Genomic DNA, 13,138 nt, shown 5'->3' with positions numbered 1-13,138 from the left:
TCCCAAAAATAAATAAATGTTAAAAAAAAATAAAAAATTAAAAAAAAATAAAAAAATTAAAAAAAATTTTTTTTAAGAGTCGGAAGTTTAATCGACAGAGCCACTCACGTGTCCCATAGAATTTTTTTAAGGTGGATTCCCAGAAGTGGAGTTAATAGGTCAAAGAATATGATCATTAAAAATGCTTGACATGTGCTGCCAGATTGCTTTCCAAAAAATGGTTGTATCAATTTATATTCCTTGCCTGTTTAACCTCATTGAGAACTGTGGGTTTGCAAAAATAACTCACAATCAGATTTCCATTACCCTTTTTATAGACAATAATTGGTCATATTCTTGTAGCTACAGTAGTGGGTTCCTGTGTCTGAATGCCTGGGTTTTCAATAGCAGGTCAATAGGATTTTGACCTTTACTCATAGTAGAACTTGACTCATGTAAATTCTGTTCTCAGCTGGTAAACACAGGTCAGTTTAGCTTGATTATATTCTTTTAACTGTACGTGTAGAGCTGAGAGGAGGCTCTGTTGCTTCTGAGAAAAACGCAGCATGTGCAATGTGATTTCAGAGTTTTCAACTACCATTATAGTGAGTGTATGTGACCTTCATATCATAGGCAGGGGGTTTTTCCATCAAATTTAAAATTTTTACTCCAAATTTTTCTGTACTATCCCTGCAGGTTTTTTTTTTTTTGCTTTTGGTTTTGAGAGTTTTTTGGTAGTGAAAATAATCTGTGGCTGCCCATCAAATCAGCACCTGGAATTTGTGGATAAGAGTGTCTCCTACAAGGGAAGAGATGGAGCTGAAAAGAGACTCAATTTCAATAACGATCTTAACTGAAAGCCTGTATCTATAGTGGAAAAGTACGCAGAATTAGTTTAGTTACTAATCAGCTCATCTAATCAGTAGTTACTAATTCATCTAATCACCTGGTTTTGGTGTAGTTCTTCTGATGGAAATGACCAAGTAGCAGTTCCTGGCACTTCCAACCTACCACTTAATTGTTCGTAGGTTTTACTCCCCATCCTCTTCGCTGATACTTCTTTTTATTAGAAATTTGGTCATTAGTGATCCTCAGAGTTAACTACCTGAGGATCAGGAACCTGTATACACAGGATGCTATGACCATTTACTTAGATGATAATTACCAAAATATAACTTCATTAGAAAGAGAGCACACATTTTTTCTAGGCTAACCTACCCCTTCTACATGCACTTCCCTTGTTTTCCTGTGGTAGTTCATACCAAAATTCTGCCCAACATTGTTCCTAAGAATGCATGATCTGCCTTTAATTGTCTTTCCCATTACTGCCAGCAGTCCCTGCCCCTGTACAGATTAACAGACTGAGGTGCGGAGGTCAGCTGGGTGCTCAGTAATGCAGATGACCTTCAATTCTCCAGTGATAACAGCATCCCTGTGTGATAGTCACTGTGATGCTGTTACCATTATGATTAATGTTTTGCATTCTTGGCTTTCCTGTTTGCTTCCTGTCATGGGTAAATTAGTCATGTGAGGTTAGGCATAGTATCCTTCCATTTGACTTCTAGTAAAAGAAACACAGACTCTAACTTAGAAATTTTTATATTCTCTATGGCATGGTTGTGTTTTATTTTCTCTGTAGTAATGGAACGGCGGTATCCCAAGGAAGTCCAAGACCTTTATGAAACAATGAGGCGATTTGCAAGGATAGTGGGGCCAGTGGAACATGACAAGTTCATTGAAAGCCATGCATGTAGGTGCTTTTTAAACTTTGTGCAAGTATTTTGTGTTTGTGTATGTGTGTGTTTATATAAATAGAGATAATGGTATGTTTTAGGTGAAGTTCTATGAATAAATGATAAATAAATGAATATTTTTATCTTTTCTTCCCCTTTATTACCTTGAAATGACTTGGGGGTGGGACAAAAGAGGTTAAAAGCCTGGAAGCTTTCTTTTTTCCCCAGATAAAAAGTAGTTTTATAGTTTCTCCCCTGACTTTTTATTATGGGAGTTTTCAAATATATATAAAAGTAGGTCTGACAGTGTAATGAACCCCCATGTATCCATCACTCAGCTTCAGCAATTAACACATCCAGTTTCATTTCTATCACCCCCTCTTCTCCCGTGCTCAACTGGATTATTTTGAAGCAAATCCAAGACATCGTATCATTTTATTCATAAATATGTTAGCATTAAAAGTAGTTCTTAAAATGGGGACAAGATTTGGATGACTCATGGAGATAGTACTTCGATCATTCTCTCTCTCTCTTTTTTTTTTAATGTATTTATTTTTAATGTTTATTTGGTCTTGAGAGAGAGAGAGACAGAGCATGAGCGGGGGAAGGTCAGAGAGGGAGACACACAACCCGAAGTAGGCTCCAGGCTCTGAGCTGTCAGCACAGAGCCCAGTGCGGGGCTCGAACCCGTAAGCTATGAGATCATGACCTGAGCTGAAGTCTGATGCTTAACCGACTGAGCCACCCAGGTACCCCTCCCCTCCCCCTTTCTTTCTCTTTTTTAATTAAAAACAATGTTTTTTTATTTCCTTAAGTAATCTCTGTGCCCAACATGGGGCTCGAACTCACAACCCTGAGCTCAAGAGTCTCATGCTCTACCGACTGAGCCAACCCAGTACTTCCATCATCCTCTTGCCTATCTTTCTGAGAGACCTTTGCCCAGTTACTATTTGATTTTTCACTATAAAAAAATTGAAGTTGTTAAGGCAGTAAGGCCTACACTTTAAAATAATCTGGACTGGGCAGCTTAGTCTGTATGTTTCATTGTGAGATTTATGTATTTGACCCTCAAATTTAGGGAAAATGCTTTACCAAGACTCTTACCCTGTTCTCATCATGCAATTATTTGTTGCATGGCATTATAGGCATTTATCTGAGCCTGGTTGGTTGTCCTCATCAAACACCCTGTTTGGTTGGCATTCTTTGTGTGGTTTGCACTAGGTGACTGATCCTTTATTTCCTGTCCCAGTTTGTGCCATCCCTGGTTCATGTGTCACTCCAAAGAACTACACCCCATGAATTGTCTGGGCTCTTCCTTCATCCTCTGTTTCAAAGCACCCAAATTTGAATGTTCTATCACATAATAACGCAAGCAATACAACCTGATCTGTCCACTCAGAGGAAGCAGAAATCTTTGGTTTATGGAAAACAATGCTCTTTTGTTCCTATAGGAGAAAAGCTGTAAAGAAGCTATCTGGGACTTGAGCACAGAGCTTTTGTCCTTTGCTTATAAAAGGGCCACATCAAGTAATAGCAGAGATAGCTTTTATAAAAGAATTGGTTATTTGGATAGATAAATAGAGGATAAACAGAGCAAGGAAACTTAGTTGTTTAAAAAAATTAATTCATTACTTCTGTAGCTAATGAATTCAGCCAGTTCATTGTACCACCTTCTGGGAGACGTTTCCAGCTGCTTTCTCCAGCTGGAGATGGTAGCCAAAAGATAGCTAGAGTAGGTTTTTCTGAGCTTTTGGTAACATTTCTTTCTTTTTTTTTTTTTTAAGTTTATTTATTTTGAGGGAGAGAGAGTGTGAGTAGGGGAGGGGAGAGAGAGAGGGAGAGGGAATCCCAAGCAGGCTCCACACTGTCAGCACAGAGCCTGATGTGGAGCTCAGACTCATGAACCATGAGATCATGACCTGAGCTGAAATCAAGAGTTGGATGCTTAACCAACTGAGCCACCCAGGCACCCCTCTTGGGTAAAATTTCTAATGAAATGTCATCATTATATAGGATTCGCCAAATGTAATTGCCCAGTCTTTTATATAAGACAGAATTACTGAAAATACTCAAAAGCAGAAGTATTCCTCTTAATGTTGATTTTGGCTTTCCAATTTTTCTCCTTCATTCTTTTTGGGATAAACAGTGGAATTTGAACTCCGAAGGGAGATCAAGAGGCTCCAGGAATACAGAACAGCAGGCATTACCAATTTTTGTAGTAAGTACGCTTAAGTTACACATTATATCAGTGGGCAAGTGTCTTCTTGGATTTTTTTTTTTTTTTTTTTTTTTTTGAGAAAAAGAGAGGGAAAGAAAGAGAATGTGAGTGGAGGAGGGGCAGAGAGAGAGGGAGAGTAAGAGAGAATGCCAAGCAGGCTCCATGTCCACTGCAGAGCCCAATGCAGGGCTCTATCTTACAGCCATGAGATCATGACCTGAGCTGAAGTCAAGAGTCAGATGCTCAGCCGGCTAACCCACCCAGGTTTCCCTGCAAGTGTCTTCTAAACACATAAAGGAAGTCTCTGAGGCTTTGTGAATTTTTTTAAAACAAGTTTTCCTTTTTTGAAATGAGTTTTTGATCTTTCCAGTAAAGTTTCATGTGTATAATCCTTATAAATACCCTTATATGGTTATCTCAGGTAAAATAAAAGTGACAACACAAAAGAGAGGTGCTGTTTTAGATGTGGGAATCTGCTATGGCCTCTAAGAAAAGGATTTTATATTCTGAATTTTAGCCTCAACCTTTTAAAATTTTGTGAATGCATGGTCTGATCATTTGTATTAACCAAGCTTCAAATCGTTCTACATGCTTGCATCCCAGTTCTTTGAGTTAGTAATAATACTTATATTAATAGCAGCCAGCATCTTTCACCATGCACCAGGCCCTACACTATGATTCTTATAACAGACTTATGAGATCGGCACTGTTATTTCCATGTAATGAAGAAACAGATTTAAAGTGGTTAAAGATGGGAATGCAAGCTGGTGCAGCCACTCTAGAAAACAGTATGGAAGTTCCTCAAAAAACTAAAAATAGAACTACCCTACAACCCAGCAATTTGCACTACTAGTCATTTATCCACGGGATACAGGTGTACTGTTTTGAAGGGACACATGCACCCCCATGTTTATAGCAGCACTATCAACAACAGCCAAAGTATGGAAAGAGCCCAAATGTCCATCGATGGATGAATGGATAAAGAAGATGTGGTGTGTGTGTATGTATATATATATACACACACGTATATGTATATATATATGTATATGTACACATACATACAATGGAGTATTACTCGGCAATAAAAAAGAATGAAATCTTGCCATTTGCAACTACGTGAATGGAACTGGAGGGTATTATGCTAAGTGAAATTAGAGAAAGACAAAAATCATATGACTTCACTCATATGAGGACTTTAAGAAACAAAACAGATGAACATAAGGGAAGGGAAAAAAATAATATAAAAACGGGAGGGGGACAAAACAGAAGAGACTCATAAATATGGAGAACAAACAGGGTTACTGGAGGGGTTGTGGGAGGGGGGATGGTCTAAATGGGTAAGGGGCACAAAGGAATCTACTCCTGAAATCATTGTTGCACTGTATGCTAACTAATTTGGATATAAATTTTAAAAAATAAAAAATAATAAAATAATAAAGTGGTTAAAGAGGTAGTAGACCCAGGTCCTAAGGGAAGGCAGTGGATTACAGTAGTTAAGAGCTTGAGGTCTAGACTTGGGCCAGTTGGGTTTGGATTCTGGCTCTCTTGTTTACCAGATTTGTAACTCTGTTTAGATATCAGTTTTCCAAGTCTCTTAGAGCTAATAAGGTTAAATTAAAATAATGCATAAACACATAGCACAGTACCTGGCTCAAATGCTCAATAAATGGCAGTTTCTGTTGTTTTATTGGAAAGATCTTTAACATTCCCTCCTTCCTGTTGGTTGAAAGCTACTGCCCACTTCCCATAAGAAGTAGCCTTATTGGGTGTAAATTCAGCCTCGTGTAATGGTTCTTTATTTTTAACAACAGAAACCATTTCAAAATGGAATTTTATGTAGAGCCTAGTCTATAAATAAGATGAAAGTGAAACTATTTTGAATTCCGGTGGTACAGGTCATGTATGGAACCCAGGACCACCAGTACGTGGTGGTGCCTTTGCTCTTTACAGTAACCCCTGAAATATTTTCATGATATCCTGGGCTTTATGGAATATGGTTTGGAACTTTGGAATCTGTACAGCTTTGTTAACGTGTAGAAAACACCACAAAGGTTTTGTTTGACAAGATGTACATAAGAGACACTGATACCAGGTTTTGATTACCCAATATTGATTGCCTCTGGGAAAGAAGGGAAAGAAATAGTGCTAATCAATGAGGACTTATTTTTATTTGTAATTTTAATTGGTTTTTAAAGCAGAGTATGCTCATAAACCTTGTGTAACTTCGGAAAACATATAGATAGAAAAAATACAACAGGATGCAAATGTGATAGTATTTTAAGTTCCTCTTTGGAAGTGGGATATATGAGTGACTCTTACTTTCTTTGTACTTCTCTGTTTTGCAGGTTTTTGCCCCCATATTTCTCTTTCTTTTTTTCTTTAAGATTTTATTTTTAAGTAATCTCTACACCTGACATGGGGTTGGAACTTAACAGCCCCAAGATCAAGAGTTGCGTGTTCCACCGAGTGAGCCAGCCAGGTGCCCCTGCCCCCAAACTTCTATTTCTTTCCTTTCCTTTTCTTTTTCTTCTCTTTTCTTTTCTCTTCTCTTTTCTTTTCTTCTCTTTTTTCTTTCCTTTCCTTTTCTTTTCTTTTCCTTTTTTTAATGTTTATTTATTGATTTTGAGAGAGACAGAGTGTGAGTGGAGAAGGGACATAGAGACGCAGAATCCAAAGCAGGCTCAAGACTCTGAGCTGTCAGCACAGAGCCCAATGTGGGACTCAAACCTATAAACCAAAAGATCATGACCTGAGCTGAAGTCAGACACTTAACCAATTGAGCCACCCAGGCACCCCCCTGTCCACAGATTTCTTAAAGCTAGAAAAAGAATAAAAATATTAATCATTTCTTGTCAAAAAAGGGATTTCAAACTAAGGGAAATCACGTTGCCCTTAGAACAATAATTGTGGAAGCAGTTTTGCAAAGGAAACCAAAAAAAGGCAAACTGCTTGCTGGTCAGTTTGGAAGCCCTTCAGTTAGTTCTGCATTGTCATTGCAATTATGTGTCATCTACACCTTCAGGTGCCAGAACCTATGATCACCTCAAGAAGACACGAGAGGAGGAGCGCCTTAAACGCACCATGCTCTCCGAAGTTCTCCAGTACATCCAGGACAGTAGTGCTTGCCAGCAGTGGCTCCGCCGGCAAGCTGACATGTGAGTAATTAGTCCAGGAAGAAGGAGCATCTTCTTGGATGCTTTGGCTTTTACTTGTAGTTTCAGACATTTCCGTGGGTACCCCACCCACATGGCAGAAGGTAATAATTGGGTAGCTAGAAAAACTCAGAAAACTTTAGCAGTCTGTCTCAGAACTGTGGTACTGTTTTGAGGAACATAGCTGCCCCCCCCCCACTTTGCTACTTTGATCTTATTTTTAAAAATTAGAAAATTCCTCCACCCATGCCTCCTCTCTCCCCCATATCTACTGGAATGATTTCCATTGGTGAATCATGTCCTTGTCCTTTCCCTGTGATTGGTCTCCATTATGTTCCAGACTAAGAGGTCTTCTTAACAAATCCAAGTAATTTCTTATACCCCACGGAACAGATTTCCCTTCCTGTTTAGTATAGTAGGATATCCTGTAAAACAGTGAAGTCTGTCTCATTACATCCCTTTAAAGTAACCAACCTAATAAATGGCACCCAGTCCACATGGGCTTTTGGAAATTGCCGTCTTTGGTGTGACATTAGTTAAATTCCTCTTCTTTGTTCTAGTGATTCTGGCCTGAGCCCTTCTATTCCGATGGCTTCGAATTCAGGTAATTATTTTTCCAGGCTGGAGCAAGACTTGATGGTGAAGTTTTCATTCTAGGGATTCACCCAGTAGTCCCTTCCCCCTTTCTGTGAGCAGTGTGCTTAGGCAGAGGAATGGTAAGTGTTATCCCAGTTTGTAAACATTAGTAAGTTTCAGTCTCTTCAGGGTTTGAGTACAGAGACAAGGGAAGAAAGAGCTCCAGAGAGGATTTTTCTTTATTTTACCAATGCTCATGAGCAGTTCATTTGCTGCAGTTGTACCTACCACAGCTTTTGAGATTTGTCCCACAGTGGGTAAATTAAAGGCTTTGTATCCTGAGCAGAAATTCAAGGATTTCTTAATAATTTGGAGACTTGAGGTATTTGTTTGTTATCTTTACCTCTTTGGGTGTGTCCTCTATTTTGGGGTTAGTTGACAGAGCAAGATTAAGCCATATGATAATCTGGTAATCCTTTGTTCTTGGTAATCAGTGAATGGTAATTTGGAGTGGAATAAGTTCTAGAGTTCTGATCCAAAATTGTGGTGTTTGCCAGTTCTGTTGGTGGTTATTCTCACCCCTGCTCCATATGCTGTATTTGCCACTTTCCCTTATTAAAGCACACAGACCATGCTACTGTGGAGCCTGAGCTGGTCAGAAAGATGATGCACCTGCACTTTTACCACGCTTGAAACAGTAGAGCTTTGATCCCATTTAAAGTCTCTCAGGTTCAGGGTCTAGACCAGGCTCAGAGAAGGCTACTTTAGGAATACTTTTTTAAAAATTTATTCCTTTGTTTCAGGTGATTATTTCTTAATACTTAGAAAAGAGAGCCTTTTAGAGAGTAGTCAGGACAGCTGAATCCAACTTTTTTTTTTTACAAATTTCATACTTCTAATCCTGCCCCCTGAATCTACATACAGAAATACAAACAGCAATAATGTGACACGATAATAATTAATAATTTGGCATTTGTGTTTTCTGAACCATTTATTCTGTACTGATTTATTCTTTGTTGCTTCCAAGGCTGGTGTTAGCCTTTCTCACCCCCTGTGTTTAGGTTGAGGAGACTCCTTGCTCCTCTTCATGTTCTCAGTTGGTCCTAAGGCAGTGCAAAGTAGAAAGTCTGGATCATTAATTACAACCTAGCCTCTGGTAACTTTGTTGAGGTACTAAATGATTTTAGTCTCCCTTTTTTAGTGTTTAGGGTGAGTCTAGACCTGTTGGTTATGGAGAACCCCTTACCCCATTGTTGATCCTATAGAGAAGCCTGTTTTCTAGCAGAGCAGCCTATAACAGTCCCTCCTCTCTCTCCCCACCTCTTAAAAGTCAACACCAATAAAACTTTTCTTTTGCCTAACCCAGCCCATCTATCTCCCCACTAATCCCAAATATACATTCAAAACAAAACCAAAAACTTTTGTCCATCAAACTTCCCATCCTGAGCAGTGACCTCATACTTGGGTTTCTTTCCCCGTGTGTGAGTTCACCTCAGCTTCTAGTTTGCCATATAATGGCTCATTGTTCCTCTGTGTGTATCTTTCAGGTAAACAGGACTACTTTGGAAGGAACAGATATTCCCTCACATAATAAATAAGAAGGGCCTTTTGCTGGCCTAACAGTCTGCCTTTGATCTGAAGGCAAATGGTACTTGGTTAATTACCATGTTTGCCTTGTACTCCTGGCAGAGTAGTGAGGATTAGGAAATGTCTCTCCTGCAGAGTTGTTATTTCCATTCATCAGCTGTCAAGTGAGGCAGCATATGACCTTTTTTAACTGGATAACATCTGGGCTTTAGATTTTAGAATCTCCTACTGGGTTAGGAAGAATAGTCATATTTGATGTTTAGGTATATGTAATTGTGTATTTTAGCAGAGCAAAGGGCATGTGAATTACCATTTATATTTTCAGGTGAACATTGGGGTGCCTGCGTTGCACACCAGACTGAGGCTGGAGGTGATGGGGAGAGATTTCTTTCAGCTGGACATAGTGATCTTGTACCTAAGTGGCCTGGCTGTAGTGGACTTTGCTACTTTACACTTGAGGAATTGGCACTCCTATAAAATATATACCTTTTTCTGTGTCTGTAGGTAGACGAAGTGCACCACCCTTGAACCTCACTGGCCTCCCTGGCACAGAGAAGCTGAATGAAAAAGAAAAGGAGGTAACAAAAAGAAGGGAGCTAAAGGAAAGAGAGTAGAATTGATTATTCATTGAATTGTCATTAAAACACATTATAGGATCCAACCCGTTTGGCTCTGCTCATGTGACATACATGTATAGCTGTAGTCTGTCCTGCAATTTAAAGAGCTGAAGAGCTAACCTCAGCAAGTTTCAGAGAATTCCTTTCCTTAGCACCCTGCTACCATTCGAAGACCATATGATATATAAATCTAATCAAGGCAACCATCATTTATTGAGCATTACCATGTACCAAATACTTTACTAAGTGCTTCATGTGAATGAAATTAATTTTTTATAAATCTAAAATAACTCCTATATGAAAATGTTTATTTCCTATTAGAATGGTCACTTAGATAAGTCCTACACTTATTCAAATAATATAACCTTACTTAAAAGATGTTTGGAATTGTCTCCATAGCATGTATATAAGCCGTAAAGAAAGGGCTGCATCATCATATACAATCACATACAAATTTTGATTAAAAATGCCATGTCCTACTTTTGTTTTCCACTATAATCATCAGACTCGTCTTCATATTACTTTTGGTTGTTTTAAAAATTTAAATCCAGCCTCAAAAGAGTCCTCCTCTAGTATTTTCAAAAAAATGTGCACAGTGCTGAAGTCTATTCCAAAAGAGGGGTTCCTCTTTTGCTCCTCATGTGCTCCTCTTCCAGTTCCCAAGATCAGTCTCCCCATCTGCCACTCCAGACAAGTGAGGAAGAGTCATGGAGTAGGTAGGGGCTGTTAGTCTTTTAATTTATCCCCCAGGAACAGTAAAGATTAGTTTGGGAGTAGACAGAAGTATATGTTATATTTAAGTATTGCTGAAGAAGGTCACAGGCCATTCTAAGTCAAGTATTGAATGGCCTGGGGTTTCAAGCAGTTTTTATCCTTACCCACAAGCGGTGACCTCACACTGCTCATTGTCATGAGATGCTGTGGCAGGTGAACTGGAATGGAGCCAGCTTTCTAGATTTTCAGCCGCTGAAATAGCCTCTTCGCAAGGTCTCTGTATTTCCTCCTCCTCCAAAGTAGGAAACGTAATCACAAAAGCAGGGACAACTACTTTATGCTGATACTAAAAATAATGTGATTCACACTTGGGAATCCAAGTATCTGCACCCCCGCCCCTACTGTGCCTTGTGGCTCTTCCTTGACTGGCTGTGTTGGAATGTGCTGGGCCAAGAGTTGTGTGGACCCAGGCTGCTCCTCTGGACACAAACTTAGGACTCCTTGACAAACCCAGGTGAGCCAGCTGACAGGTACTAAAGGCTCTCCCAGCATCATACTCTGGTTTTCTCTTCCTGAGTGTCTGTCGTTAGGGAGTATTCTCTCCAAGGAAGAGACTAAATGGAATGTGGTCCAGCCACCCAGCAGCTCCTATAAATAGTTGGAGGTTGATGTCACTTTTTAAATTTTATTTTGGCTATACCTACTGGATTAAATTACGAGAATGACAGATGTTAATGTTTATTAAATTTGCCGTGTCTTGCAGCTCTGTCAGATGGTGAGGTTGGTCCCAGGAGCCTATTTAGAATACAAATCTGCTCTATTGAACGAATGTAACAAGCAAGGAGGCTTGAGACTGGCACAGGCAAGAGCACTCATCAAGATAGATGTGAACAAAACGCGGAAAATCTATGATTTCCTCATCCGAGAAGGATACATCACTAAAGCCTGAGGCTCTGAGGGCTTGCGATCAGAAATCACAAGTTTGGAATGTGTGGGCCAAAGGACAGTACGGGCATTCTGGAGAGTTTCATTTCTGAGCTGAATTCTCATTGTAAAAAGAGGGGAAGGACAAAGGAAACCTTAAGTTGTATTAATACCTACTTTTTTCTCTGCCCTGCTTTAAAACACTCCTGTTGTTGGTATTGTGCTGCAGAGTTATGTGCTAGATAAGCTATTATTAAATGTGAGTGGGCATTTATTCCTAACACCTCTTGTAGCTAAAACAAGAACCATAGTACCTCACATCAGAGTGTTGGTAGAAATAGAAATGAACCAGTCTTTAGTCCCAGGAGTCCAGCTCAGATCTTTGTACTTGGGAGGTTGGTTTTCTGATTATCTGTTTCACCTTCAAACATTACAGAAAGATTTAAAATAAAGAGAAAGGTTATGGAGCATGAGAAAGCTTTCTCTTCTGAAGATTTCTTAAGCTGACAACTTCTGTTTATGAGCAAAGGGAAGGAAAATTTCCCCGTGATGGTCTTGTCCCAAACTACATCTTTCCCTTTAATGTCTGGCTTTGTACATTGCTGTCTGACTGTCTAATCTGCAGTAGACTTTTGAGGAGGTGGCACCGGATGTTAAAATGTCTCTGTTATTTTTAGAATTAATGGATTAAAATGTTTTGCTACTTAATTTGTGGGTGTGTCAAATATTCTGGTAACTAAAGCACACTTAGGGTGTTGAATGCCTGCCTCACCACGCTGCACTGTCTCTGCTAACATGTGTGTCCCGGAGTCACCCTGGTCTTACCGTGGGTTTCCCAGGATACCAGGCCCTTGAGGATGGAGATGACACAACTAACCTCAGCTTTGCTTGGATTGAGACCTGAGCCCTGATTTCTCAATGGTGACAGGCTAGCCTGCAATAAAAGCTACTTTTAAAACAAAAGTAAAGCAGTTTCATATATGAGACTCACTAGATATGAGGGTGAGTAGCCCCACCATATCTGAAACGATCCTCAAACCTTCCTACAAAATAAGCCAAACGCAGAGTCATGGTTATTCCATTTCTGCTAGAAACAAAGCTGTATATAGAAAGAATTTCAGAATCTGCACAAATAGCCTTCAGTAGCTCACTGATTCCTTAATTCTTTCAGCATTCAACATATCTAATTAAAATATATACTTTGGTGGAAGTATTTGCTCAAACTTTTTGACTGATACAAATATGCATGCAGCTTGCTGATAGACTTATCTAGGGGGTTATAAATGAAAAGGAAACTCTTGGGGCACCTGGGTGGCTCAGTCGGTTAGGCGGCCGACTTCGGCTCGGGTCATGATCTCGCGTTCCGTGGGTTCGAGCCCCGCGTCGGGCTCTGTGCTGACAGCTCAGAGCCTGGAGCCTGTTTCAGATTCTGTGTCTCCCTCTCTGACCCTCCCCCGTTCATGCTCTGTCTCTCTCTGTCTCAAAAATAAATAAACGTTAAAAAAAAAAAAAAAAGGAAACTCTTAGGATCAGAGAGAATTGGAATAAAGGATTTCAATCTGAAAAAGGGTGGCTTGTGGAAATGCTCTCTTTTCTTTGCATTGTCATATCTCTTAGAAAATGTACTCTTCTACCACC

The 13,138-nt window shown here is 39.6% G+C and overlaps 1 protein-coding gene across 5 annotated transcripts in view; it reads left to right on the top strand.

Annotated features, from left to right (window-relative positions):
• Positions 1-12,208, top strand: part of TADA2A (transcriptional adaptor 2A) — a 53,134-nt gene extending 40,926 nt beyond the window's left edge. For 3 of the 5 annotated variants that reach the window (XM_043583803.1, XM_043583800.1, XM_043583802.1), the window contains 6 exons: positions 1,619-1,729; positions 3,859-3,930; positions 6,953-7,085; positions 7,643-7,686; positions 9,750-9,823; positions 11,340-12,208. In XM_043583803.1, coding sequence (XP_043439738.1) covers positions 1,619-1,729; positions 3,859-3,930; positions 6,953-7,085; positions 7,643-7,686; positions 9,750-9,823; positions 11,340-11,525 — 620 coding nt within the window. In that variant the 3' untranslated portion in view covers positions 11,526-12,208. The remainder of the gene's footprint in view (positions 1-1,618; positions 1,730-3,858; positions 3,931-6,952; positions 7,086-7,642; positions 7,687-9,749; positions 9,824-11,339) is intronic. The other 2 variants (XM_043583801.1, XM_043583804.1) reach the window with 2 other exon arrangements.
• The last annotated feature ends 930 nt before the right edge of the window (positions 12,209-13,138 follow it).

This window comes from Prionailurus bengalensis, chromosome E1 (assembly GCF_016509475.1).
Source record: "Prionailurus bengalensis isolate Pbe53 chromosome E1, Fcat_Pben_1.1_paternal_pri, whole genome shotgun sequence".
Taxonomy (NCBI): Eukaryota; Metazoa; Chordata; class Mammalia; order Carnivora; family Felidae; genus Prionailurus; species Prionailurus bengalensis.
This window is presented reverse-complemented; position numbering and strand designations above follow the sequence as displayed.